Source organism: Bipolaris maydis (assembly GCF_028858645.1).
Source record: "Bipolaris maydis strain C4 unplaced genomic scaffold PSV08scaffold_11, whole genome shotgun sequence".
Taxonomy (NCBI): domain Eukaryota; kingdom Fungi; phylum Ascomycota; class Dothideomycetes; order Pleosporales; family Pleosporaceae; genus Bipolaris; species Bipolaris maydis.
In genome coordinates this window covers 575,971-602,440 of record NW_027093867.1, presented here as the reverse complement: position 1 = coordinate 602,440, position 26,470 = coordinate 575,971, and the positions used below count along the sequence as shown (strand labels likewise).

At 51.6% G+C, this 26,470-nt stretch overlaps 7 protein-coding genes and 1 non-coding gene across 8 annotated transcripts; 6 read left to right on the top strand and 2 right to left on the bottom strand.

The window, feature by feature from the left end:
* The first annotated feature begins 90 nt into the window (after window positions 1–90).
* PSV08DRAFT_227637 (uncharacterized protein) lies at window positions 91–7,766 on the top strand. Its single transcript, XM_014220673.2, has 10 exons — window positions 91–434; window positions 484–978; window positions 1,798–1,998; window positions 2,153–2,181; window positions 2,220–2,318; window positions 2,814–4,110; window positions 4,160–4,403; window positions 4,458–5,791; window positions 5,841–6,117; window positions 6,181–7,766. Exons 1-10 carry the CDS (start codon window positions 124–126, stop codon window positions 7,642–7,644), a joined length of 5,751 nt encoding a protein of 1,916 aa, XP_014076148.1. The 5' UTR covers window positions 91–123; the 3' UTR covers window positions 7,645–7,766.
* A 2,009-nt stretch (window positions 7,767–9,775) lies between these two features.
* Window positions 9,776–12,511, top strand: PSV08DRAFT_372922 (glycoside hydrolase superfamily; the record flags this gene model as incomplete). Its single annotated transcript, XM_014220672.2, has 3 exons — window positions 9,776–9,880; window positions 9,923–10,172; window positions 10,230–12,511. The coding sequence occupies 3 exons, from the start codon at window positions 9,776–9,778 to the stop codon at window positions 12,509–12,511; spliced, it is 2,637 nt and encodes an 878-aa protein (XP_014076147.2).
* A 644-nt stretch (window positions 12,512–13,155) lies between these two features.
* PSV08DRAFT_t50 lies at window positions 13,156–13,306 on the top strand. Its single transcript has 2 exons — window positions 13,156–13,192; window positions 13,219–13,306. It is a non-coding gene; the product is annotated as a tRNA-Glu (tRNA).
* A 386-nt stretch (window positions 13,307–13,692) lies between these two features.
* On the bottom strand, window positions 13,693–15,047 carry PSV08DRAFT_318021 (uncharacterized protein). Its single transcript, XM_014220671.2, has 2 exons — window positions 14,383–15,047; window positions 13,693–14,327 (listed from the first exon to the last, which is right to left on the bottom strand). Exons 1-2 carry the CDS (start codon window positions 14,829–14,831, stop codon window positions 13,835–13,837), a joined length of 942 nt encoding a protein of 313 aa, XP_014076146.1. The 5' UTR covers window positions 14,832–15,047; the 3' UTR covers window positions 13,693–13,834.
* A 1,078-nt stretch (window positions 15,048–16,125) lies between these two features.
* Window positions 16,126–18,144, top strand: PSV08DRAFT_227634 (uncharacterized protein; the record flags this gene model as incomplete). The annotated part of the gene is made up of 1 exon (XM_014220670.2): window positions 16,126–18,144. The coding sequence occupies one exon, from the start codon at window positions 16,126–16,128 to the stop codon at window positions 17,977–17,979; it is 1,854 nt and encodes a 617-aa protein (XP_014076145.1). The 3' UTR covers window positions 17,980–18,144.
* Window positions 18,145–18,204: 60 nt separating this feature from the next.
* On the bottom strand, window positions 18,205–20,140 carry PSV08DRAFT_8462 (uncharacterized protein). The gene is made up of 5 exons (XM_014220669.2): window positions 19,996–20,140; window positions 19,809–19,944; window positions 19,564–19,747; window positions 18,707–19,512; window positions 18,205–18,648 (listed from the first exon to the last, which is right to left on the bottom strand). The coding sequence occupies exons 1-5, from the start codon at window positions 20,065–20,067 to the stop codon at window positions 18,431–18,433; spliced, it is 1,416 nt and encodes a 471-aa protein (XP_014076144.1). The 5' UTR covers window positions 20,068–20,140; the 3' UTR covers window positions 18,205–18,430.
* Window positions 20,141–20,679: 539 nt separating this feature from the next.
* Window positions 20,680–21,498, top strand: PSV08DRAFT_411282 (uncharacterized protein; the record flags this gene model as incomplete). The annotated part of the gene is made up of 1 exon (XM_014220668.2): window positions 20,680–21,498. One exon carries the CDS (start codon window positions 20,680–20,682, stop codon window positions 21,448–21,450), a length of 771 nt encoding a protein of 256 aa, XP_014076143.1. The 3' UTR covers window positions 21,451–21,498.
* Window positions 21,499–21,716: 218 nt separating this feature from the next.
* PSV08DRAFT_372918 (nucleolar gtp-binding protein) lies at window positions 21,717–26,423 on the top strand (the record flags this gene model as incomplete). The annotated part of the gene is made up of 6 exons (XM_066093227.1): window positions 21,717–21,799; window positions 21,919–23,758; window positions 23,896–23,993; window positions 24,829–24,913; window positions 24,985–25,123; window positions 25,180–26,423. 6 exons carry the CDS (start codon window positions 21,717–21,719, stop codon window positions 26,421–26,423), a joined length of 3,489 nt encoding a protein of 1,162 aa, XP_065948680.1.
* Between the last annotated feature and the right edge of the window lie 47 nt (window positions 26,424–26,470).

Below are 26,470 nucleotides of genomic sequence, written 5' to 3'. Positions count from 1 at the left end.
CACCCCAGCCGTGTCCCCGCCATCGACAATGCACTTATGGGTATAGTCATTCTTGCAAAGGGTGCCGTTTTGTCTTTGTCGCATCCGTGGTGAACACATCATCGTCGCGTGGCCTGCACCATCATGGCATCACCAAACGGCGCCCCCGCAGACACCGTCGCGCCCGGCCATGCCGACACATCCATTACCAAGGAGGGCTTCAAGATCACGACGCGCAAACTGCCAATCCTCAAGGCGGGGCCCATTGAAGAAATGACCAAAAAGCTGGGGATTGCGCCACCAGAAATGATCTTTGGCGACAACATGGTTCGAATCGATCATGAACAGAGCGGCTGGTACATCGAGTTCAATGCCTTTGACGCGCTGGACCGAGTCGACAAGACGGGCGAGAACATGTTCAAGGTCGCATATTCCAAGGAGTGGCAGCAGAACCGGTTAGTGATGGATATCTTGAAAGCAGTGCGCACCGCTAACACGCGCCAGGCAGAAGCAGTTTGAAGACATCAAAGAAGTTGTCAAGCCCTTTGACTGGTCCTACAGCACCGACTACAAGGGCACCACCCCCTTGACACCCGCATTCGAACCGACTGAGACGCAAATACCCCTCGCCCTGCTCAAGCGTCCCGACCCGATACACTTCTTCGATGAGCTCGTGCTTTACGAGGACGAACTGGCTGACAACGGCATTGCCATGCTCTCCTGCAAGGTGCGCGTCATGCCCCAGCGCCTGCTCTTGCTTGTTCGCTTCTTCATGCGCCTGGACGACGTGGTTTTCCGAATTCGAGACACCAGGATATTCATCGAGTTTGCAGACAAGGTCATCTTGAGGGAGTACACAGCCAGGGAAGAGAAGTACGAAGAGGTGCGGAAGAAGTTGGCCGGCAGGAAGGAAGATGTGCTGGCCGCCATGAGGGATCCGAATCGGTTGACCGAACATGTACCTATTGTCGAGCACAAGCTAGAGGGACTGCAACTAAAGTGAGAAGCCGTGTGCGCCATCAGTACACGCGTACGCACAGCGTGTTGTCTGATGGCAAGCGGCGAAGATGTGCCCACAACCCAAGTCTGAATTTTTTTAAACAGGCGGGCTGGGTTCGTCAGTCACACAGACCCTGCCTAGAGTTGACACTCGGCAGTTTACCATGTTTGCCCAAGCGCACTCACGTAGTACATAAAGCGGATCCCAGGTAATGCTTGGGGGACGGCTCTGCAGGGTTTCGGAGGCCGGCATGGTGCTTGAGCTGATCATTGATACTTACATAAGTGCCGGTCCGGTTCTTGTACGCGTAGGCAACCCGGGATATGTGGCTGTGCCTGATAAGGCGGACATGTCGGACATGTCCGATGTGTCCGTGACAAGACGCCGTGTCTACCTAAAATTACTTTCCGAGTCTGCTTATTACACGTGGCTGGGTTACTGCTTGTAGGGCCGACCACTATCATAGCTACTTACAAGAAAATGTTCATGTATGTGCTACAAAGCCAGCCATGAGCACATGCCTGATTGTGTGCTCGTTCTAGTGCAACTCGGCATAGAAGACTTGCATCTAGACCCAACTCCAGCCCGCTGCGTATACTGCGGGAGCCGCAGCTGCAGACAATAGAACTACACACATTACGTCTGCCAAGTTCACTAAGCTGAGGTTATGTACAGCTAAAGATGCACGAGTGAGACTGTACGCAATCTACCATGTCTGAAAATACGGTATTACTTCACGGCAAGAGCGAGATACGGACTTTTTCGGCTCTTGTCTCGTAAGGAACCAGAATGCCAGCCTGTTTGGTACAGCGCATCAGCGGCTTCATGCAGCGTCGATCCTGTGCGTCGGTACATGCAGTCCGCTTGCATGGCAGAAAAGTAAACGCCATGCCCGCACTTGAAGATTTGCTTTCTGGCAGCTGCATTCGTGCAGTCCGTCGAAATGTCTTGCTGCTCGGCCGAGCGGTTCTCGAAATGGTCAACAGTCGTTGGTACACCGCCCCCTTTGCACAAGATAAGTAAGATGAGAAGGTGTGTTGGGTCAGCATAGTCCCATAGGGGGTGAGCATACGTACCCACATGTGTTATATGACGTCTGGAATCCTGGTGAATTCTAGTGGCTTCTGGGGCTACCTGGGCAAAGCTTAAGGCGCGCGCGCCGAGAGGCCCGAGCGATCATTTCGTCCGGGACAAGGGTAGCCGTACGCTAACTGGTCCATTCAACACCACAACAACCGAGCGTCTCTGACACGCATTCGGAACCAAGCAATGCAGTTATTGTCAATTTCATGGCTTGCAAAGACTCGCCTTTGCAAATCTAACCCTTCTCTACCGGAATGTGTTGTGAAGGCATGACTTGAGTTAATATGTATGTGTGACGTCCCATCAAAGCCATGTGTTTACCCTTATGTTCTTGTTCCGCATATGTCCGGCGGAGCGTATTACACGCTGGGCGGAGCGTATTACATACTACGTCACATAGAAGATCGACCGGACTAACCTTAGCGCCCAGGGTGTCTCGGAGGGACATCTCGGACCTGGCTCAGGTCTGGACCAACAATTCGGTGATGCGTATGGAGGATGCGATCGGTGATGCCTCCGCTCGACCCACGTACATGGGCCTGGGCAAGTAATGTTAGACGAATACTCCTCATGCTACTCGTCCGACGCACTGGTCCAAAGCTTAGGAACACGGCTATGAGGAGATTCCGCTTGCCGGCATGTTATGACCACATAGGTCCGAATAGTGGCCAACACACTGATATACCTTCTCGTCCCTGTGTAAAAAAAGGGTTCAAGTCGAACGACACTTGATTTCCCACGCCGACAACAGCTATTGTGACACGCATAATGGCTTCCAACTCTTTCGGCGAGGGTCTGTTTTCCTCTGACCATTCATCACAACAACAAGACAGATCACAACATGACGGTTCCTCACAGCTAAACAAGGAGGAGGTAGTGCCCCTCGAACAGGTTGACACCTCTACTTCATCCGAATCCTCACACACACGACATGGATCCGACGGCGAGTCGCAAAGGGTCAAGAGAGTAGAAACATCATCTTCAGCCGACCGTAGGGGCTCAGTGGGTCTGCAACGTCGGGTGACACGGTCAGAAATTGACGCAGACGGAAGGCGAGAACTAGCACGCATCCTCTCAACAGCGTCTGTAAACGTCACAAGGCAATTGAGCATTCCGGCGCCAAATGACCCAAGGGTAGACCCCACCAGCGATGCTTTCGATCTCTCCAAGTTTTTGAACATGTTCCGTCACCAGCTTGAGGGAGAAGGTATTGAGATGAAGAAGCTCGGTGTCGCATTCAAGAACCTAAACGTTTTTGGTTCCGGAAATGCTCTTCAGCTTCAGCAGACTGTGGCAGATATGTTCATGGCCCCGTTTCGGGCCAAGGAAATGTTCGGAAAGACCGAACGCAAGCAGATTCTGCACTCATTCAACGGTCTAATCCGGGCTGGCGAGCTCTGCATTGTGCTCGGTCGACCCGGCTCGGGTTGCTCTACGCTGTTGAAGGCTCTTACTGGCGAACTACACGGTCTCGATACGGACGATTCAGTAATCCACTACAACGGTGTCCCCCAGAGCCGCATGGTTAAGGAATTCAAGGGTGAAATGGTATACAACCAAGAGGTCGATAAGCATTTCCCCCACTTGACCGTCGGTCAGACTCTGGAATTCGCGGCAGCTGTCCGAACACCATCGAATCGCCCACTCGGAGCGAGTCGTGACGAATTCTCCCAATTCATGGCCAAGGTTGTTATGGCTGTCCTTGGACTTTCACATACATACAACACCAAAGTTGGAGATGATTTTGTACGCGGAGTCTCTGGTGGCGAGCGCAAGCGTGTCTCCGTTGCTGAGATGATGTTGGCTGGAGCTCCTTTGGCTGCATGGGATAACTCAACTCGTGGTCTCGACTCGGCTACAGCATTGAAGTTTGTCAACTCTCTAAGAATCGGCTCTGATTTGACTGGAGGTGCAGCTGCGGTTGCCATCTACCAGGCTAGTCAAAGTGTATACGACTGCTTCGACAAAGCCACAGTTCTCTACCAAGGACGTCAGATCTACTTCGGCCCTGCGGACGAAGCCAGGGGCTTTTTTGAGCGACAAGGATGGTAAGAAACTACTAGCAAAAAGTTTGAACATTGTACTGACACGTCTTAGGCACTGCCCGCCTCGACAGACTACGGGAGACTTCCTTACAGCCGTCACCAATCCAGAAGAGCGAAAGCCCAGAGAGGGTATGGAAAACAAGGTTCCTCGCACTCCTGAGGAATTTGAGAAGTACTGGCTCGAATCCCCAGAGTACCAAGCCTTATTGGAAGAAATTGCCGATTTCGAGGCGGAGCATCCAATCAATGAGCACGCTACTCTAGAGCAGCTTCGCCAACAAAAGAACTACGCCCAGGTTCGTATCCAAAAAAGACTCTGCAATGTTTCTCTCATATTGACCACCGTCCAGGCCAAGCATGCTCGCCCCAAGTCCCCCTACCTTATCAGTGTTCCCCTACAGATCAAGCTCAACATGCGACGAGCTTACCAGCGTATACGTGGTGATATCGCTTCGACTGCAGTACAAGGCGGTCTCAACGTTGTTATCGCCCTCATCGTCGGTTCCATGTTCCACGGCCAATCTTCAGGTACCTCCTCGTTCCAAGGACGTGGTGCTACCATCTTCCTCGCCATCCTATTCAGCGCCCTGACATCTATTGGTGAAATCGCCGGTCTCTACTCCCAACGCCCCATAGTCGAGAAACACAATTCGTACGCCTTCTACCATCCGTCTTCCGAAGCGATTGCTGGAATCGTAGCGGATTTACCGGTCAAGTTCGTACAGTCTACTTTTTTCAATATCATTCTGTACTTTCTGGCTGGCCTACGCAAGACACCTGGGCAGTTCTTCATTTACTTCATGATCACGTACATGTCGACCTTCATCATGGCTGCCATCTTCCGGACGACTGCTGCGGTTACCAAGACGGCGTCGCAGGCCATGGCAGGAGCTGGTATGTTGGTGTTGGTCCTGGTCATCTATACTGGTTTTGTCATTCGCATTCCGCAAATGCCTGACTGGTTTGGCTGGATCAGGTGGATTAACCCCATCTTCTACGCTTTCGAGATTCTGCTCACCAACGAGTTCCATGGAGTTGAATTTCCCTGCGAATCATTTGCGCCATCAGGAGCTGGCTACTCGCTCGAGGGTAACAACTTCATCTGCAACGCAGCTGGTGCGGTTGCTGGACAAAGGTCTGTCAGTGGTGATCGCTTTCTTGAAGTCTCCTACAGGTATTCCTGGAGTCATGCATGGCGCAACTTTGGTATTCTCTGGGCATTCTTGATCTTCTTCATGGTCACGTACTTTATTGCTGTCGAGATCAACTCTTCTACCACCAGTACCGCCGAGCAACTCGTCTTCCGGCGTGGACACGTTCCAGCCTACATGCAACCTCAAGGTCAAAAGTCGGACGAAGAATCTGGTCAATCTAAGCAGGAAGTCCATGAAGGAGCTGGCGATGTCAGTGCCATCGAAGAGGCAAAGGGTATTTTCACATGGCGAGACGTTGTCTATGACATTGAAATCAAGGGTGAGCCCAGGCGTCTACTCGACCATGTCTCTGGCTATGTTAAGCCCGGTACTATGACTGCACTCATGGGTGTTTCTGGAGCTGGAAAGACGACACTTCTTGATGCTCTCGCTCAGCGAACTACTATGGGTGTCATCACCGGCGACATGTTTGTTAACGGCAAGCCCCTCGATCCTGCATTCCAACGTTCCACCGGCTATGTACAACAACAGTAAGCTTCCATCTCAGCGCAGTTTTCTCGAGAATACTAACAAGACCAGGGATCTACATCTCGAAACCTCTACCGTTCGCGAGGCATTGCAATTTTCCGCTATGCTTCGACAGCCCAAGAATGTTAGCAAGCAGGAGAAACTCGATTATGTCGAGGAAGTCATCAAGATGCTCAACATGTCCGACTTTGCCGAGGCTGTTGTTGGTGTTCCAGGCGAGGGTCTCAATGTTGAACAGCGTAAGCTTCTGACTATCGGTGTTGAACTCGCAGCGAAGCCCAAACTCCTTCTGTTCCTCGACGAGCCCACGTCTGGTCTTGACTCTCAGGTGAGTACCAATAACCCCAAATAATCTGCTCGGCACCACGAGTACCCACTAACTTTACCACAGAGTTCCTGGTCCATCATCGCCTTCCTCCGCAAACTCGCCTCAGCCGGCCAAGCCATCCTCTGCACCATCCACCAGCCCAGCGCCATCCTCTTCCAAGAATTCGACCGTCTCCTTTTCCTCGCCCGTGGCGGCAAAACCGTCTACTTTGGCGAACTTGGCGAAAACTCGCGCACCCTCCTCGACTACTTCGAGTCCAACGGCGCCCGAAAATGCGGCGAAGACGAAAATCCAGCCGAATACATGCTCGAAATCGTCAATGCCGGCAAGAACAACAAAGGCGAAGACTGGTTCAACGTCTGGAAAGCCAGCCAACAAGCCCAAAACGTCCAGCACGAAATCGATCAGCTCCACGAATCCAAACGCAACGACACCGTCAACCTCACCAGCGAAACCGGCTCCTCCGAGTTCGCCATGCCGCTCGCCTTCCAAATCTACGAGTGCACATACCGCAACTTCCAGCAGTACTGGCGCATGCCCAGCTACGTCATGGCGAAATTCGGGCTCTGCGCCATCGCAGGCCTCTTCATCGGCTTCTCCTTCTACAAGGCAAACACGACGCAGGCCGGCATGCAAACCATCATCTTCAGCGTCTTCATGATCACTACGATTTTCACGTCGCTGGTCCAGCAAATCCACCCCTTGTTCGTGACCCAACGCTCGCTGTACGAGGTGCGCGAGCGGCCCTCCAAAGCGTACAGCTGGAAGGCGTTCATGATTGCGCACATTACAGTCGAGATTCCCTACGGCATCATCGCGGGCCTCATCACCTTTGCGTGCTTCTACTACCCCGTCGTCGGCGCGAACCAGTCGAGCGAGCGCCAGGGTCTCGCGCTGCTATTTTCCATCCAGCTCCTCCTCTACACATCCACTTTTGCCGCCATGACCATTGCCGCGCTGCCAAATGCCGAAACGGCATCTGGTCTCGTCTCGCTGCTTACGCTTATGAGTATCCTGTTCAACGGTGTCATGCAGCCGCCCAGCCAACTCCCTGGGTTCTGGATCTTCATGTACCGCGTTAGTCCGTTTACGTATTGGATTGCCGGTCTCGTCAGTACCATGTCGGCGGGGCGCCCGGTCGTGTGTAGTGCGACCGAGGTACTCAGGTTTGATCCCCCGTCGAACCAGACGTGCGGCGCATATCTCAATGCGTTTGCGGCGAGGGCTGGCGGCGTCATTCAGAACCCCGATGCTACGGCTGATTGCCGCTACTGCTCGCTCAAGACTACCGATCAGTTCCTTGCTGGCTCCAAGATTTTTTACTCGGAGCGCTGGAGGAACTTTGGAATCGTGTTTGCTTTTATTGCGTTTAATGCTTTTATGGCGGTTTTGCTGTATTACCTGTTTAGAGTTGCGAATTTGAGCTCGCTCATGGGCAAGTTGAGGGGCTCGAAGAAGAAGGAGTCTGCTGAGAAGACGGCGGAGAAGGCGGCGGAGCAGACTGGACACACGGTTGGCGCTGTTTGATGAGGTCCATTGAAGATATAGACGAGTTTGTTGGTTGATCGGAGTAACATCACATAGTACATAGTTCAGTTCAATATTTCTTGTAATTAGACAGATAATCCATCTTTTCAAAAAATGCTTCTCAAAATCCAGTTCCTAACTACACCCAACCTACCCGTTTTCTAGCTATATTTATGCAACTTCTCGCATGTGCACTTTCGCGCCGCTTTCCACCTCCTATCCCGTATTCCAGCGCCTTCGCCTTCTCATTTTTCTTCCATAATGATAGGAGAGGTTCGGCCTGCTGCCAGCACATAGTCCATCAAGCGTTTTTAACCATGGTTCTTCAACCTTATACATCATCTTATTTCAGCGTATTAGTATGCATGTTCGGCTTATGTCCTTGTCCGTGAAGCCCTCCTGGTATCAACGTATTCCCATCGTTCATTTGCATGGTAGGTTGTGTGGCCTGTGTTTGATTTGGTATAGGCAAGGTTATAATATGAGTAGGAACGCCTGACTATTGAAGTAGTGTTGATGGTGGTGGTGGTTGAGAAGTGCCGGTCGAAGGATCAGGTAGAAGTCGGGTGGTTGGTGGCTGATCGGTGATGAATCGGGAAAAACAGGGTAAGTACATGTACGGCATTGTGGGGACTACAGCGGGACCTACTGAACCGGACTACTCTTTTCTTGCTATCTGATGCTCTACCCTAGTCTTGAAGCGCGCTTAGGGTGTCGGGAGTCAGGGCTCCGAGGGAACGGAAGGGAGCTAGGAATCTAGCTTTGTTGAGTCGGAGTATGAAGTCGAAGTGGATAGGATAGATTCCCAAAGAGGTAATTGTACCAGTCACGATGCAACGGTTTGGAGACGGCATAGGTTAGACCCTTGAATGTTTGATTGCCGGAGTTCTAGGGTGTTTGTGTATGAACCCCAACATTTACTAGGCTAGGCACCGTTTCTTGCCTGTCACAAGATCATTGGCTGGCATCGACCAAGAGTAAAGCTTCACAAAAGTCCAATGTTTATTCCCACCTTTGTCTTCGGATCGAGCTTCCGAAGAAGAGCCTCATTGATGACATAGCGCGCGGCTATTGCGCTTCGAGTGTTGATTTTCCGTTACCCGACAAGTAATGCCCACGGCCGTTAGATAACGGGATTCCCCTGCTTAACGGGCCACCAAATCTGCATACCGGTCGAGTCAGTACAACAGTCTTCCAAGCACATCTCCGCAAAACAGTACATTACAAATGGGTTCCCCTCATGCTGAAATGTATTGCCAAGCGCGGGAATTTCGGCAGCAGTTATGCGTTCTGTCATTGCCTAGAAGACGTCTAAGACTTTTCTTTCACCCAGCGACTAACGCTCGACCTGACAATCCTAACCGCGTCCGAGGCTCAACTTCGGGCCAAAACATGTTTATTGCGGGGAAGCCAGCAAAGGTGGTGCGTCTATGTGGAGTTCTGGAGCTGATCCCCATGTGACAAAAGGTGGATACTGGGGACTTGAGCAGGGCGCATTGCCTAGAGAAGCGTAGCGCAGACCGAAAGCACACAACGCTTCCCGACGCTTGGATCGATTCTAGCAGGATTCTTCAACTTCCCTGCAGGCCTCGTGACGAAGGCACGTATCCTGCAGTGCCCGTCGGGACTTCTATTCGGCTTTACGAGAATGTTTTCTTCACCCCGCTCCACTCCACGGCGGTGGGTGAAAAGCTGGGGCCTTGAGTAGAGAAGCTGCATTGTCGTGGGGAACGAGTTATCCCGAGCGCAAGACTTGCTCTAGCAACGGACTATGGGAATCATGGCTTTCCCATGGTATATGTAACCCTATACTAAATTTCAAACGTCTTCCAGCGCCATAGTAAAAGATTAGGTTCAAATGAGCAAGCAATTCTTGCGGCTCGGAGCGGACTACCGAGAACATGGCTATGACGCGATTGTAGACTGTGTTGATCGGACCGAGTCATTCACCCCATTGTCACGATCCCCGCAAATACACCATACACGAGTCATGCGGCTCTGCACTCCGACTCTTGCTCGGACGGACTCCACATGCATCTGCCGAGGCGCAAAACTGTCGAACCGCCATCTTGGCAGTCGTTCCGCAGCCAATCCATGACGTCGTTATTGGCAGTGTTATTATGAACATGGTATGGAGCGAGTTTGCGGAGACTCCACAGCTCGGACGGGTAAACTTCGGTCCCCAGTATGCTTGCATCGTGGGCCTCTGAACGTGTCAGTCCCGGGTTGTAAAGTGGTACCGGCAGGCGACTTTGGTCCGGGGGCGAGGGAACAATAGTGGTATATAAGTGCCTCAGTGCAACTGCAATCATGGGTATTCAGGCTTTCGATTCACCTTCGGCTATCTGGAATCATGGCGCCCTCTGTCGTCTCCAAGGTGCTCTCGGGCTCTGCCCTCTTGGCTGCAGTCAGTGCTCAGAACTTTGGCGGAGGTAGTGGTCGTGGTGAAGGCGCGTTCAATTACGTCCAGCCACTCAACACTACCATCCTGACCGAGTATGGCTCCTCGCCGGCCGTATATCCTTCACGTAAGTTTTCCTAGAGATGGTGGTCAGATTGTCGGGCATGTCTAATAACTTGTGCAGCAAAGACTTCTGGTGCTGGCGGCTGGGAGATGGGTCTTGAGAAGGCAAAGGCTTTCGTGGCTCAACTCACTCTGGAAGAGAAGGCTGACATGGTCACTGGTCAAGCCGGCCCTTGCGTTGGTAACATCGTTGCCATTCCCCGCCTGGGCTTCCCTGGTCTTTGCCTTCACGATGGACCTCTTGCCATTCGCGTGGCTGACTACGCAAGCGTCTTCTCCGCCGGTGTATCCGCTGGTGCTACATGGGACAAGGACCTCATGTATGAGCGCGGTTATGCCATGGGCGAAGAATTCAGGGCAAAGGGTGCTCACGTCTTCTTGGGTCCTGTCGCAGGACCACTTGGACGTTCCGCCTATGCCGGCCGCAACTGGGAAGGCTTTTCCTCAGACCCTTATCTCAGTGGTGTAGCTATGGAGAAGACCATCCTGGCATCTCAAGATGCAGGTGTACAGGCTTGCCCTAAGCACTGGATCGGCAACGAGCAGGAAATCATGCGTAATCCTACCTACCGCACGGATGACAACACCGAACAAAAGCAAGCTGCTATCTCATCCAACATTGATGACCGCACCATGCACGAGCTTTACATGTGGCCATTCGCCAACGCTATCAAGGCCCGCGCTGCCAGTGTCATGTGCTCGTACCAGAGAATCAATGGATCTTACGGATGCCAGAACTCTGCTTCACAAAACGGCTTGCTCAAGGGTGAGCTGGGCTTCCAAGGATACATTATGTCCGACTGGGGTGCGACCCACTCGGGTGTTGCCTCCATCGAGGCTGGTCTCGACATGAACATGCCTGGTGGACTTGGTTCTTACGGAATGAATTTTGGTGTCCCATCTTACTTTGGCGGCAATGTCACTCTTGCTGTTAACAACGGCACTATCAATGAATCTCGCATCGATGACATGGTCCTCCGTATCATGACTCCCTACTTCCAGCTGGGCCAGGACAACGGCTACCCGTCCGTTGACCCTTCCTCTGCTGATCTCAACACTTTCTCTCCACGAAACACCTGGACCCGCGAGTTCAACCTTACTGGCGAGAAGAGCCGTGATGTTCGTGGCAACCACGCCGAGCTGATCCGTCGACACGGTGCCGCTGGCACTGTCCTGTTGAAGAACGTAGACCGTACTCTGCCTCTCAAGGCACCCCGCAACGTTGCAGTCTTCGGTAACGGAGCTGGTGAGCCTGCTCGTAGTTCTGTCCTTAACCAGCAAAACTATGAATACGGAGCCATCTTTGCAGGCGGTGGCTCTGGTACCGGCCAGAACACCTACGTGATCACGCCCCTCAGCGCTATCCAGCAGCGTGTCAGGGAAGACCGTGGCATTGTCCAGTACTTCCTTAACAACACCCACATCATCAACAACAATGTCAGCACTCTCGTCATTCCACGCGATGTACCAGATGTCTGCATTGTCATGCTCAAGACCTGGGCCGAGGAGGGAGATGACCGCTATCACCTTGGATCCGACTGGAACGGTGACGAGGTTGTCGAGTCCGTTGCAGCTTTCTGCAACAACACCGTCGTCGTTACCTACTCCTCCGGTATCAACACTCTGCCATGGTCTGACCACCCCAACGTCACCGCCATCCTAGCCGCTCACTTCCCCGGTGAAGAATCTGGCAACTCTCTTGTCGACATCCTCTATGGCGACGTCAACCCCTCTGGCCACCTCCCCTACACCATCGCCAAGAACGGTGACGACTGGAACGCGCCCCCCACCACTGAAATCCAAACCGACGGCTTCAACGACTGGCAGAGCTGGTTCAACGAGAAGCTTGAGATTGACTACCGCCACTTCGACATGCACAACATGTCCGTCCGCTACGAATTTGGCTTCGGTCTCTCCTACACCACCTTCTCCATCTCCAACATCAAGTCTGCTCCTCTCAAGGAGGCCATCACCTCCAAGCCCGAGGACCTTCCCATCCAGCCCGGCGGCAACCCTGCTCTCTGGGAGTCCATCTACAACGTCACTGTCTCTGTTGCCAACACCGGTGACGTTGCCGGCGCTGCTGTGCCCCAGCTGTACGTCGGTCTGCCTTCTTCCGCCCCTGCTGGCACTCCTGTGCGCCAGCTCCGCGGCTTCGAGAAGGTGTACCTTGAGAAGGGTGAGACCCAGAGCGTTAGCTTCGAGCTTATGCGCAGGGATCTGAGCTACTGGGATGTTGTTAGCCAGCAGTGGGTTATCCCCGAGGGCGAGTTCAACATCTGGGTTGGACTTAGCAGCCGTGACTTGAAGGTTCACGATAGCTTTACTGTTGTTGGACAGTAGAGAAACTGGCCCGAAAAAATGGGTTTGATGTGATTATGAGTATATGAATAGATTATTAATTTCTATTATTTGATGAGACTTTTGATTGGGGGTTTTTTTTTGGCTGTGATTGTTGTGATATTTCCGTTTGAAGATATAACGATTGATGTGCTAAACATGCCCTCTGGTAAATTATTTAAAAAAATTTGAAATATGCCGAGTTTTCTGATATTGGTGGACTATCCTGTTGCTTATGCTAGTACGAAATTTGTATTACCAAAACTTTACTGAGGGCTCTAAATTCACATGTCGGACTTGCAGGGTAGAATACTACATGAGCCTCATCATAAAACAACCTCGTAGATTGATTTATTAGCATTCAGATATCATAAAAATTCCCTCAAATAATGATGCAAACCTTTCTACGGCTGCACGCAGTATTGTATCAGACGTTGGTTATTCAAAAATTTCCAAAAGTGGGGTAGTCTAGCATAGCAGGGCGTCTGGCTTATTGCGGCCCACCCCACGGTCAAAAATCTCCGAAATCTCTGCTATCAGCGTTACTGATAGCAAATTTCCATTTCCATTGGTGATAAATTAATTTTGCAGAAACTTCAAGTATGCTACATTTATTTTGAGTGTAAAAATTCAACTTTCCATCAATATCCGATATGGTCTAGTGGCTAGGATTTGCCGCTCTCATTGCAGAGTCAGTTCACTGTTCAGTGCCGGCAAGGCCCGGGTAAGTTCAATCACAGTAACCCACTCCGACAACTCAATCTAACATCTTAAAAGGTTCGATTCCCGGTGTCGGAAATTCTCTTTTTGCAGCTTTTGGTAACTGCTGGTGTTGTTTCTCAGTGGAGTCTAAGACACTCGAAGTCTTCTTATCGGCATCTCGTGCATTCATTTTGCCATTGAGTGCGTTCGCGATATTGCCGTGCGAGTTATAGTCAAACAGTGGTTGGGCGACTTTTCATGCATTTTGCTTCCTTTTAGTAACATTGAAAGGAACAAGCATCATTCAAGGCGATTAGGGTGCTCATTGAATCCTATTTGCTGTTCGCGTGTAACAAAAAGAATAGAATGCAGTGGGACAGTGGGCTTTGCGTTAGACAACAAAAGGCTAGACAGTTGCTCCACAGTAACAAGAGCATTTTTGCTATGCTCAAATGAGCAAGCAGCAACGATGAAGAGATGGTGGTTTGAAACAACCTCAATGCTACTTCAAGACAATAAACTAGCCGGGTCGATAAATGTTGTTCCAGTGACATACGGTCAACAATCAAAGACACATAACAAAAGTACCAAATCAACATCCTTATGGTGATTGCAGATATTGACTCACCCCTCACGTAAGACAGCCGCCGTGTATCCCGATTTCCCCGTACTAGCGTCATCCGCCGAGCCCTTCAGCCAGCAGTTCGCCCCGTGTCCCGTCTCGTATCGTTCGCGAAACTGTGAGTTGATTACAACCGCCTTGCACGTTTCGTTCTTGTTGCCCATGGCGCTGTATTGGCTGCAAGCGTCAACACATTGTTCAAGGGTGTATGCAGTAAAAGCCATGAGGTTGGGTTCGTCTAGGATATTGGTATTGTCGAGGCAGTTGTAGGTGTAGCGGCCACTCGTGTCTGAATTCCTGCCTTCGAGTTGACTAGATATGAGGAGGGTGGATGGACATATTGTGTTGATTGATTGGATGGCGCCAAATGGTCGCGCTGTGTATGCCGCACCCGAGGGTTGGGTTTGAGTAGGAGGCTCCGCTGGTGCGAGTGTGGAGTTTGCTGTTGGACCTTCATCTTGTACATCAGTGGTATTTTCGCTTCCAGGGGCGGATCTAGTAGAAGTTAGGCGGTAAGATCCAAGTCAAGCGGGAAGTAGAACAAACGTACTGTTCAGCTTTGTCTTGCACATATAGTGCACCTCCTATACTGGAGCCAATAAGGGTACCAACTATAAATAGTGTGAAGACAACAATGAACAAAAACTTGCGTCGTCGGTGAGCAAAAAACTTTTTCACCACATCCGGTGGAACTTCGACTGTGGGTCCATATCCAGATTGATCACTATACGGCCTAGGACGAAAGGATAGACGCTCTTGAGATTGCCGGGTACGTATTGATGCTTCATCAGGGCCTGGCTGATCTTGTAGCTGTGGTAATTTGGTATCGCGATTCGGGGAATATCGATTGACGGCTTCAGGATATGGCTCAGGTTCCGCGATTTGTAGACCTTCTGATGACCTCGGTGACCTTTTGTGCGACTCTTTAGGTGAATTTTTGATATGACATTTGGACGAAGCTTTAGACGAAGCCTTAGATGACGCCTCCAAAGACGCCATACTGTACTGGATCAGAGACAATGGTTGAGATCAGTATCGGGGACTGCTTAAAAATTGTGTAACCGAACTGATGGATCAAGCCAGGTTTAAGGACGATGGTTGACCGCCGCCAGCTCGATTGAGAACCATACCTGTCATTTGTACGTCTGTGCGAGATCTGCGGATGCTGACTTATTTGCAGCAAAGCGGCATGGGGTTGTCGAGATCTCGTGGTCTGATTCCTGTATTCTCCACGTTGCGGAGAGACGGGACATTTCCGGCGAACGCTTGTATCTCAGAAATAGGCGAGATCAATAGCCGAAATTTAAGGCCTTTTCTCCTTGGAGAAACCTTGATAGGTTCATCGCGAACACATATCTGTGAGATAAGCCCCAATTGAGCAATCCCTTGCTGGCCCCTTAATCCCAGTTCCCCTTGCACATATTTTCGTCAAGCCACCATGCTACCACCTTCAAATAGAGTTAGTATTGAACGGAAGCGGCATCCTATCCCATTTGATGGAGTTTGGAAACTCTGTCTTTTTTAACCGTGTCTTTGACTCTACCAGCCTAGGCGTTTAATTCCTTGGCCAAAACGTCTAATGGCGCAATCCTATACACTTCCCAGGTAATGACGACTCTGAAGTATTTTCAGCACTCTAGTTGATGAAATGAAGGTTAAAAATAGGGATATCTCCCGTTCGTAACGAATGTTCAGATATGGTGAGCCCTACCTACCATGCCTATCCTGTATTTCCATGTACACATGATAAGCACACAGCACGCCACTAGATAACTCATTCAAAAAAAGCTACCACATAGGAAAGTTGTTATCGAAATTTTGAACCTCCAGGTCGTGACTGGCTATGAGAGTTGTCGAGCTTCGAGAACCAGGCATGCGTGCTGCGGAAGAAGGGTCGGGCACCGCCACCGCCACAGTAATGACGTACACCCCAGGAAGCCCGTCACAAGAGCATGAATGTGCATCAAAGCTTTCTGCACCACGTCTAGCGCATATAACATCGTCACATGCTGTGGCGCAGCTGTAAATCAGCACCGTCACTCTGCTTAACTCGTGTGGCTACTGTACGTGTTTCCTTCTCCATTCTACCCAGGCAGCAACATTACTCACATATTGTGGTCCGCCAGCACTGCAACCGGAACCCCGTACACACCCATGTCAATATTCTGAATTAGATTTATTACTGTTACGAAGCGCTTCTAAAGCTACAGTGCTTGAAGCTCCAAATTCGTGACCTCGATACTCGTCACACCCATTCAGGCTCTCGCCACCAGCTGGACTACCAACTACTACGATGGACTTTCCCCGCGGCCACGCAGCATTGCCACTTACAGAGTCGGATTTTCTGGACTTTATCTACAATTATTTCAAGGCTGAATATTACCCAATCCGATCTTTCTGGTCTACTGCAACCGCCCTCCCGCACCAGCCCGACCGATGGATATCTATGGGCCATGAGCTCGCCCCACTCATGGTCCGGCCTGCCAACGCACAGGCGCAGAAAGATCTAGAGTCACTGGATTACTTCACAAGAAAATGGAATCTTGATGCTGGATTCGTGAGAGGTTTGGTGATTAGGTTCGCCAAGTATGAATTGCATGAAAGATTGGAGAAGAAACTGTATGAATGTGCCAGGCTAGATTTGATGGTCCGCAAGGCCTTGAAGGAGAAACATCTGATTGATGCACTTTGGCCCAGCCCTGCACCGCGAACCATTGCAAAAGAGTTGTTGCAGCAGGGCGTCCAGGTTCGACAATGGTATGGCGACATGTTCAACAAGTATTTCCGAGTTCTGCACTCGTTGGACGATTTCAAAGTGCGCGACGAAATCGATCGCCACATCAAAAGCAGCGGAACCCTGATGCTTCTACCATTTGTAGATCATTTGGTATTCGGAAACGTGGACCCAATTATCCCCATTGTCGCAAAAGGAGCAGGCTACTCAAATGCGAAGAACTGGCAGAGGCAGGACCAGGGTGCTGCGGGTTTCGGAGAGCCCGGAAAGTTTGAAATCAGATTTAACGCGCCTTCTGAGGTTACTGATACATATACGAAGACTGTGACGCGGCAGTGTCAGTGCATGAAGTGTGGGACAAAGAGAGATGTGCAGGTCGTAGTCTCTATTGATCCTAGTCCAGGCCCTGTAGCAAATGGAGATGCTTCTTCCAGGAACAAGAGACGAGATACAGCGCCATCCAATTCGAGAGCCAGACAGAGATATAGTCCAGGATACCAGATGCCTACAGAATCCGAGCCAGCAGCACCGCCTCAACCACCTAGGCCACAGCGAGCAGGCCAGAACCCGGAGCCGCCACGCCCATCAACACCAGAGCTCAAGAAGCAATGCCCACGCTGCACGTTCCTCAACGACCCCAGTCTCCACGCTTGTGAGATGTGCGAGGCATCCTTACCCGAGACAACCATCACCAAACCCCCTAGCCCTGCCGCCATCCGAAGAGTTCCTTCACACTCGCATTCCGTCTCCGCACCTCCTCCAACTGCACCAAACCCACGACAAGAAGAACTCAAAAAGGAACAAAGACCAAACGCACCAAACCGCCACAGCCTCAGCTCCAGCCTTTTCTCTATCTTCCCCTTCTCCCAGCAACATCAGCAGGAGCACCACGCCAAACTCCCCGCAACCCAGAGCATCGACACCCAGCCCGCTGTCCAATCCAGCTCACGACAAGAACAACGCCCATCATCCAAGCACGGCAAAGACTCCCAACCCGAGATGTCCAGCATATCGCAACCCGACCCCCCAGTACACCATCAACCCCGCGCCTCAACACCACCACCCAGTAGCCCTACAGAACCCCACCTATCCCAACCCCCAGAAATGGCAATGATGCCCCTAACTCCATCCCCACCCACGTCCTCTTCCAAACGCCCCGTGCCAGCCGGTCTGCCGAGTAATCTCATGGACGACTTCATCCCCGTATCCCCTGGTTTCGCGAAAGACGATGACGAAGATGAAGATGCGGGGTGGGGTTCTATGAGTCGAGAGGAGGCGAGGCAGGGACACGAGGGTAGTAGTAGTGACGAGGAAGACGGAAGGGTAGGAAAGGAAAGTGGGAAGGGAGTGTTTATTGATTTGGATGCTGTGGCTAGGGAGGAGGCGGATGTGTGGGGGGACAGGGATGATTGATTGACTGATATTTCTTTTGGCAGTGTTTAGCTGAAGTGAATGGTGTTATTAATGGGGGTTTTTTTTTCGCACATACATGGCGCTCAGGTGTGTTATTTTCTGCACGATCTAGTTCTTAGTAATGAGAACAGGGAATGGTCAAGATGATTCAGATTTCCAATCAAGATTTCCAACGTTACTTTATGTGTACTCCCAAAACACCGCTTGGGCAAACCCCTTGCAACCATCTTCAGCGCGGAAAAGATCAATACGTACACAGTCGAATCCAAGTAAACCCCGCCAACTCATGGTCTTCGCCTCTCCCAGACCCCCCACCTTCTTTTGCAACATGCGCCGAGACTATGTTTCTGCTGCCATACAATGTGCGTGATCTGTATGGTATCGAATGTGTCCACCTGACTCCTCGAACACCCACTGAGAATGCCCCGATTAAACCATTTCAACGCCTATTCTACGAGTTGAGGTAGTTCCGGACGGCTCCTTGCAACCTCGTCGCACCCTCGCCGAGCATGTTGGTCAGATTTTCGAGGTCATCACCAGCTGTCAGGCCAAACTTGCGGACAAAGTCCTTGGCAGCAGTCTCCAGATCACCATAGTCCTCCTCTGCAGCGTCGTCCTCAGGGCGGCCAAAGTATGCGTTGGATGAAATCGCGCTTGCGCCTTCAAAGCCTGCAAGATGAGTTAGAAAACAGATTCTCAATATCCAATCTCGCAAAGCTGCACTTACCTTGTAACCTCTCCTTGGCTTGTGCAGTGGCTGAAGGATCGTACGCATTGCGGCCAAAGAATTCATCACTCGAGATACCCTTTTGTGTACCAAACTTCTCTCGCGCATACTTCTCATCATCATCTTGAGCAGGCTTGCCTACGCTGCCGAAACCTCCCATCTTCTTCTGAGCAGCAGGCTTCTTTGCAGCGCCTACTTGTCCGAATCCTAGACGCTGAACACCCATACCTAGCCGTTCCATATCCTGACTTGAGCGCTCAGGCTTGGAGGTCGAGCCGAAGCCGCCACGCGGCGGTGATACGGGAGTAGGTGCGATGATAGATGCTTCAGAGCCCTTAGACTTGGTGGCTGCAGCGACCTCTGCGGCCTCAGCGTCAGGGTCGTAGCCCAACTTCTCGATGCGCTCTGCCTCTTCACGAGCCTTTCGCTCCGCCTCTTCAAAGTCGAGTCCGCCATCGGCAGCGACCACCTTCTTTGCACCAAGACCCTTTTTCTTCGCACCCAAAATGTTCTTCTTCGGTGCAGCGCCTCCGGCAGTCTTTCGTACTGCTGCAGGCTTTGCTGCAGGCGTAGCGGTTTCAGAGCTGCCAGCAAGGGGCGATTTCGGGCGATCCGTGCCGTTGGCGCTAGGCTTGAGGAAAGGTGATGCAGCCTTAGGTGTACCGGTACGCGAGGGTGGGTTTGAGGGACGCTTGATTGTCGGCTTATCCCAAGAGGAAAAGAAGTCATCGTCTTCACCAGCTGGGGTGTTAGTACCGTCGCTACCAGGCTCAACGACATCAGTGATTACAACTTCGTTAGGATACCTGGCATAACATAGTTAGTTTAAGCCGCTGAACAATTCGACATAGACCTACAACTTGGCGTCTGCAGCGCAGCGCCGAGCCAGCTCCTCCTTGTACTTGTTGGCGGCATTGCTAGTGTATTTGGCTTTGTGGTCTTTGCTTGCGAGCGCAGCGGAACCTCCGTGCGATTGGAAATACTTGGTCGCGCTCTCGTTGCCACCGACCTTCATGATTCGCAGTTGGTCCCATTGCCAGACTGTCCTTGGTCAATATGTATCCTTGCTTCAAGCACCCGCAGGACCCAGGGGAAGACGTACTGTCGAGGTTGGTTGAACGAACGAATGAGATATGGACACCCATGTTACGGTGGTTGGACGAGCAGTCGAGGCAGAGATAAATGCCAAAGGGCACAGAGCTCCATGTTGGGTTCTTTGCGCCGCAGTCGAAGCATATCTGGACATGCATTAGGAGTCGTTGGAAGCGCTGGCTGGTGGGAATACGTACTTTGTTGGCGGGCTTTGACTTCAATTTGGTAAAGATGTTTTGCGACTGGGTTTTAGTCGCGAGGGCAGCCATGGTGAATACTGGGCAGAAACGATTTAGGTTGGCGGTAAAGGAGTCGAGCTGTGGTGGGGATAATTTGGGTTGCGGCGCTCGGGAATGCTAGGGTGGCCGTTCGAAGGATGACCCAGGCCACGTCCCTGACACGTGATGGTTTGGGTACCTTCAAGCCACGACCTACTACACCCTGTTCAACACAGCGCAAACCCCAGCAATACTACCTTTGGACGACTGCTTGTCCGCTAATATGTATACTGGATCAATCTCTGCGCTTACCAATACATTGAACGCTTTGTCGCATCTCCGAGAGTGACTTCATAGTATACTTCTGTTGGATACACGCGCTTCCCGCAAAATGGTATCAATACACAGAATAGTCAATCTTGCCTGAGGCTGTGACAAATCGGCTTATCTTGAACTGATATGTTCAGTGAAGCATTGCGGCCCCGCAGCCTATCCTCCTATCTTCCCGTCCCACGGCATATGATATGGCAACACAAGTGGGGTAGACATGAACATATATCTCAGACATTTCCATACTACAGTCCCTTGCTCATATCTAACTTTCCAAAGTTTTTTTTTGTCCAAGGTCAAACAATTCCAGAAACTACAAGTCAAGCATCTGTTATGTCTCCTCCATTCCAGATCGTCCCTGCCCGCCGTGGAGCAGCCACGGTAATCAAAGCCGGCAAGAAGATCAAGATAACAAATACCTACGGAAACCAAGTAGTCGACACCTGGGCACTCGCACTCCCCTCTTCAGCCCTCACAACCGCATCTTCCAAGGTCGAAGCAGCACTCTACCCAAATGCAACCACCGACTCTCCCTCCAAATACTCGCATGCAGCCAATGCCGCTGCTAGTGCGCCCGAATACATGTCAATGTGCCACTGCCGCGCAACGTTGCTGAAAATTACGCCTGAAGTAGGTGATGTGATGGTCAGTCAGAAAAGGGCGCCAATGGTAAAACTGGTCGAAGACACAAGCCCTGGTGTGCATGATACTCTGATTGCGGCATGCGATAGGTGGCGGTACAGTGAGCTGGGCGTCAATGGATACCACGAAAGCTGTACAGACAACTTCTGGGATGCCTTGCACTCTCTTTCTATCTCCTCATCCCTTTCAGCTGAAGAGAAAGAGGCTCTGGAACTGTTACAGGGGAAGTTGGGAAGCAGGGTGCCTGATCCTTTCAACTTGTTCATGAATATTCCCATCACACAAGAGGGAGAGGGCGCAAAGCGGGGTGTAAGCTTTGAAGAACCAAAGACGAAGCCAGGCGACTATGTAGTTCTGGAGGCGCTGCGGGATGTCGTTGTGGTGATGAGCGCATGTCCTCAAGATGTTCTAACCATCAACGGGAAGAATCCTGTAGATGCCCACTTCCAGGTCTTCGACTGAATAATGATAATATAGATTAAATTTGACCGTGATATATAGTATAACTGTGTCAGATCCTTGTATATTCAACATGGCAATCAGGGTCTCTAGGGGCGCAATGGTTGGTGGGCGTCTCAATGCGGCACTAGCGCACATGAGGCGAACTGCCGCTTGGCGGTGGGGAATATTTTTTGGTATCGATAGGTAGCGCCTCGAACTTTTTGCCAGCCCTTCCCTCTCGAAGCGCAGACCGCGTCCACAACCCCAACAAACCCGCAGTCGCCAAAATGAAGACCCAGTGGAAGGATATCCCCGCCGTGCCTACGAGCCAGGAGTTCCTGGACATTGTGCTGTCCAGGACCCAGAGGAGGTAGGCTACCCATCTCATCTGCATCTGCGCAAACCACGCCCATACGCCGAGATTTGCGCTTTCAAGGCGCCAGCTACGTACTACACCTGAGAACAGACAGCTGACAAAAAATTCCTCAGGCTGCCTACCCAGATCCGTGCGGGTTTCAAGATTAGCAGAATTCGAGCCTTCTACACGCGAAAGGTTAAATTCACATCCGAGACATTCGTCGAGCGCCTCACCACCACTATCGACGCATTCCCGCGCCTGCAGGACATCCACCCGTTCCACCGCGACCTCTTGAACACCCTCTACGATGCAGACCACTTCCGTATTGCTCTTGGTCAGCTCTCGACTGCAAAGTCGCTGATTGAGACGGTTGCGCGTGACTATGTGCGTCTTCTCAAATATGGCCAGTCTCTTTTCCAGTGCAAGCAGCTCAAGCGAGCTGCGCTTGGTCGTATGGCTACAATCTGCAAGCGATTGAAGGATCCTCTTGTCTACCTCGAGCAAGTTAGGCAGCATTTGGGTCGTCTTCCCTCGATCGACCCCAACACCCGCACACTTGTCATTTCCGGATTTCCCAACGTCGGCAAGTCGTCCTTCTTGAAGTCCATTTCCAGGGCCGATGTCGAGGTTCAGCCATATGCTTTCACTACCAAGAGCTTGTATGTCGGTCATTTCGATTACAAGATGCTTCGCTTCCAGGCAGTTGACACTCCTGGTATTCTGGACCATGCGCTTGAGGAGATGAACACTATCGAACATCAGTCCATCTGCGCCATTGCTCACCTCCGCGCCCATATTCTCTACTTTATGGATCTCAGTGAGCAGTGTGGTTACTCGGTTGCTTCGCAGATCGCCCTTTTTAACAACATCAAGCCTCTGTTCGCCAACAAGCTCATCTCCATTGTCATCAACAAGATCGATCTCATGCGTCCCGACCAGCTTGATGCGGAAACACAGGCTCAACTACAGGGCATGCTCAAGTCTGGCGAGGTAGAGATGCTGGAGCTTTCTTGCAGTACTACCGAGGGTGTCATGGCCGTGCGAAACGCAGTCTGCGATCGTTTGATTGCTGCTCGTAACGCAGAGAAGCTCAAAGCTGGAACCAACAGCGCTGGTGAGCCATCTGGCCGTCTTGGTGAACTGCTGCGCCGAATCCACGTTGCTCAGCCACTGGGTGGTGTCACCCGTGAGACTTTTATCCCAGAAGCAGCACTGAACAAGAAGAAGTACGACAAGGATGATCCTGATAGGCCAATCCTCGAGCGTGATCTGGAAGAGGAGAATGGCGGAGCTGGTGTGTACAACATTGATCTTCGCAAGAACTATCTTCTTGAGAATGATGAATGGAAACACGACCGTATTCCAGAGGTGTTCAAGGGCCAGAACGTCTACGACTTCATTGACCCTGACATTGAGGCTAAGCTTGCTGCACTTGAGGCTGAAGAAGAAAAGTTGGAGGAGGAGGGTTTCTACGACTCGGATGACGATCTTGAAGACGCAGAGGAGGCAGACTTCCGGTACAAGGCAGAGCTGATCCGCGAGAAGAGGCAACTTATCAGGAACGAAGCCAAGATGCGCAAGAGTTTGAAGAATAGGGCTGTTATTCCCAGAACAAAGAAGGCGAAGCAAATGTCGCAAATGGAATCGCACCTCGAGAGCCTTGGATACGATACTACAAAGGTTGTCGAGCGTGCACAGGCTCAAGCAGAAGCACGAGGACGCAGCTTGGCTCGTTCACGATCAGAGGCTCCCGGCGATGCCATGGATATCGATACACCCAAGTCGGCCCTTGAGCGTGCGAAGAGCCGTGGTCGCAGTCAGAGTACCAACAGGAGGAACGATGGTGTTACGGATGCTGAGGCTGCTTCAAAGGCGGAAAAGCTGGCCAAGTTGTCACAGAAGAAGATGAACAGGATGGCCAGACAGGGTGAGGCCGACAGACACCAAACTGGCTCTCTGATCAAGCACTTGGTAAGTTGTGATTTATCTAGAAGTACACAAGCATCCACTAACAACAATTTAGACTGCCGGCAAGCGTGGTATTGGAAAGACCAGCCACAGATAAGCAGACTTGCAATGTTCAGCGTTGTTGCATTATTGGTTTGCAGGCTGGGAAAAATAATGGCGGGCGTTCAGGATGCATTAGATACCAAGTCGTTGTCTGCAAAAGCAGCGTGGTAATCCAACCCTTTGTTGTCAATTTAGAGTAGTATTTGTGTACACCAGCCATGGCGAGCACCTAAAAGGTGTTGTGGTTGCCCGCATGCACGTGATTTGATCATTTCTGTAGTTGAAGCCTCATCGCGCAACCTTCCAATATGCTTAGCACGGGAATAAGGCGACGGGGAGAGTGATCGGACCACGGCTATCGTGCAGCTCTAGTATTCCGAGTCCTCGTTGAGGTGGACGACAAGGATAGCACTGCTCCGCCTGCCAGCGTGTCTTGGCAGCGTGTCTTGGCAGCACCACACCAATCTCCCTAGAACGGACAGGATATGCACACGGCAAAACCCTGGTCATTTTCGCGTCTGAGTGTGCAAATCTTGAGGAAAAACAGACAGAGCTATGGAAAAACAAGAGGAGGGAAACGAATGACAGCATCTCGGAACAAGCCGTAGCCAACATGTTCAAGCTCAGGGACGACGAGGATGCAATAGGGCGATGCAGGTTGCGAACTCAACAGCGCCAGATCGGAAGACTCGACATCCTGCACAAGGTATTGGCTGAGACTGCTGCGCATGAGTAAGGGCTAATCAGTTGCAATGTAAATTTGGGGGCAGTGTCGGGACGATGGCGGCTCTGATTTGGGGGCCATTATGGGCGTTGTACCCACCAATGGACGCCTAACGGGCCTGACTGTCATGGTGCTGCTTGGACGAGGCAGCACTGCCTTCCTCTTGGTGTAGTGTCTGTAAAACTATCTTTCGAACCGTCTCCAGGCTCGCGATTGCGCGTGGTTTGGTATTTCGCTGTCTCAACCTCTCGATACCATCGTCGTCGTCGTCGTCGTCGTCGTCGTCGAGGACGCTACAACAAGTCAGATCTTTACGACATGTTGCTCCTAGCGAGACAGAGCTTACTGGCGCTCGCATGTGCAAGCGCCGTCATTGCGACTCCTACACGTACGTGGGATTCATGTTAGAATTTTTTGGCAAACAATTCGCATACTTACTGACGCGCTACCAGCTTCCACACAGGCAGATGCCCTTCTCCCCCGCGACCTCACAATACGGCAAGACGCAGACGCAGACACCATTCAAAACTGCGAAGAAGAGTACACAACGAAGAATGGACTCGCGTTCAAGCTATACTGCCAGCAGAATGCTCCTTTTAGCGGTGAGCACCAGAATGTACCATACCTTTCAACAGAACCTTTAGCTGACAGACAGTAGATGCGGTTAGAGAAACAACCGGGGCTGGTGTCTGGTTTTACACTGGTACTTGGGATGAATGTATGGAACACTGCTCGCGTTTCTCAGGCGATGCGTGTTACGGTATCACCTGGACTGTACCCGGCGGTCACTGCTGGCTGAAAACGAGCAATGTCTCCACCGAAGCCCTTACACCTGCACCAGAAGCAATAACTGGCCTTCTCATAGACAGGAACCAGATGAAAGGCTTCGACACAAAGTGCCCGAATGCAGACTTGTCGGACAATCCTCTCCCGGGCGTCGAGGGCATAACATACACGACACACTGCGGCAAAGTAATCGACGAGCCACCACGTTGTTTCGAGGAATTCGACTGTTTCGACCCGGACTACCGCGCCTTCTACCACACCGCAACCCTCGAAGAATGCCTCGAAATCTGCGTCGGCCTGCACCCCCTCTGCCGCGCCGTATCCTGGAACCCAGATCTCACAGCTGGCTACGCAAACTGCAAGCCCAAATACGGCAATTCGCCCAAATTCATCAGCCCCACCGCAGAGCAAGGCGTCATCCACGCGGCTGAAATTGTCGAATTCGACATCCCAGACACCAAGTGCCCGGAGCAAAACACATATCAAGCCGCTGGTGGTACCAAACCGCGCTTCGACATCCACTGCGGAAAGACGAATCCAGGACGTAACATTACGAACCTCCACGCCCACAACATGACTACTTGCATGGATGCCTGCGCCGCAAGCGACAAAGGATGTAAAGCCGTCCTGTTCTCATCCACGCTCGACAGCGGATACAACAACTGCTATCTCCAAAACACCTCGAGCATAATCTCGGACCTCTCCACCTCCACCTACGCCGTCCTATCCGACAGCGACATGACCTCGTCCTCGCCCTCCAACTCGTCTTCTCCCAACTCCTCCTCGTCATCCTCTTCCTCGAGCGGAAGCACCAGCAAAGCCTGGATCGCCGGCCCCGTCGTCGGCGGCATCGTCGTCCTCGCCGCCCTCATCTTCGCCGCCTTCTGGTGGCGCAAGCGCAAAGCCACAAAGGCCGGTGTGCCCGAGAAAGACACACAGACGGCGGGTTACGGTTCCGTACCTGTCCATGATGCCGAGTCGTCGAGTTATTATCGCCATGATGCACCCGTCCAGAGTGACAGGGCCGAGATCTATACCCCTGGTCAGACGAATGAGTTACCCGGGAGTGTCAAGTATGCGCATAATGCCGGCGAGGCGCAGGAGTTGCCTAGCTAGTCGGACTCGGGGACCGGGTTTTTTTTTTATGATTCATGTAATAGTCC

Bases quoted from the DNA above. Each gene is read 5' to 3' on its own strand.
- PSV08DRAFT_318021 (XM_014220671.2), bottom strand. From the start codon at position 14,831: ATGGCGTCTTTGGAGGCGTCATCTAAGGCTTCGTCTAAAGCTTCGTCC. The intron at 14,328-14,382 runs GTACGTTTGTTC...AACTTCTACTAG, and splicing joins GTGCAAGACAAAGCTGAACA to ATCCGCCCCTGGAAGCGAAA.
- PSV08DRAFT_227637 (XM_014220673.2), top strand. From the start codon at position 124: ATGGCATCACCAAACGGCGCCCCCGCAGACACCGTCGCGCCCGGCCAT. The intron at 2,319-2,813 runs GTGTTGTGAAGG...CGCCGACAACAG, and splicing joins TAACCCTTCTCTACCGGAAT to CTATTGTGACACGCATAATG. The intron at 5,792-5,840 runs GTAAGCTTCCAT...TAACAAGACCAG, and splicing joins ACCGGCTATGTACAACAACA to GGATCTACATCTCGAAACCT.
- PSV08DRAFT_8462 (XM_014220669.2), bottom strand. From the start codon at position 20,067: ATGGCTGCCCTCGCGACTAAAACCCAGTCGCAAAACATCTTTACCAAA. The intron at 19,945-19,995 runs GTACGTATTCCC...ATGCATGTCCAG, and splicing joins AGTCAAAGCCCGCCAACAAA to ATATGCTTCGACTGCGGCGC. The intron at 19,748-19,808 runs GTACGTCTTCCC...GACCAAGGACAG, and splicing joins TCGTTCAACCAACCTCGACA to TCTGGCAATGGGACCAACTG.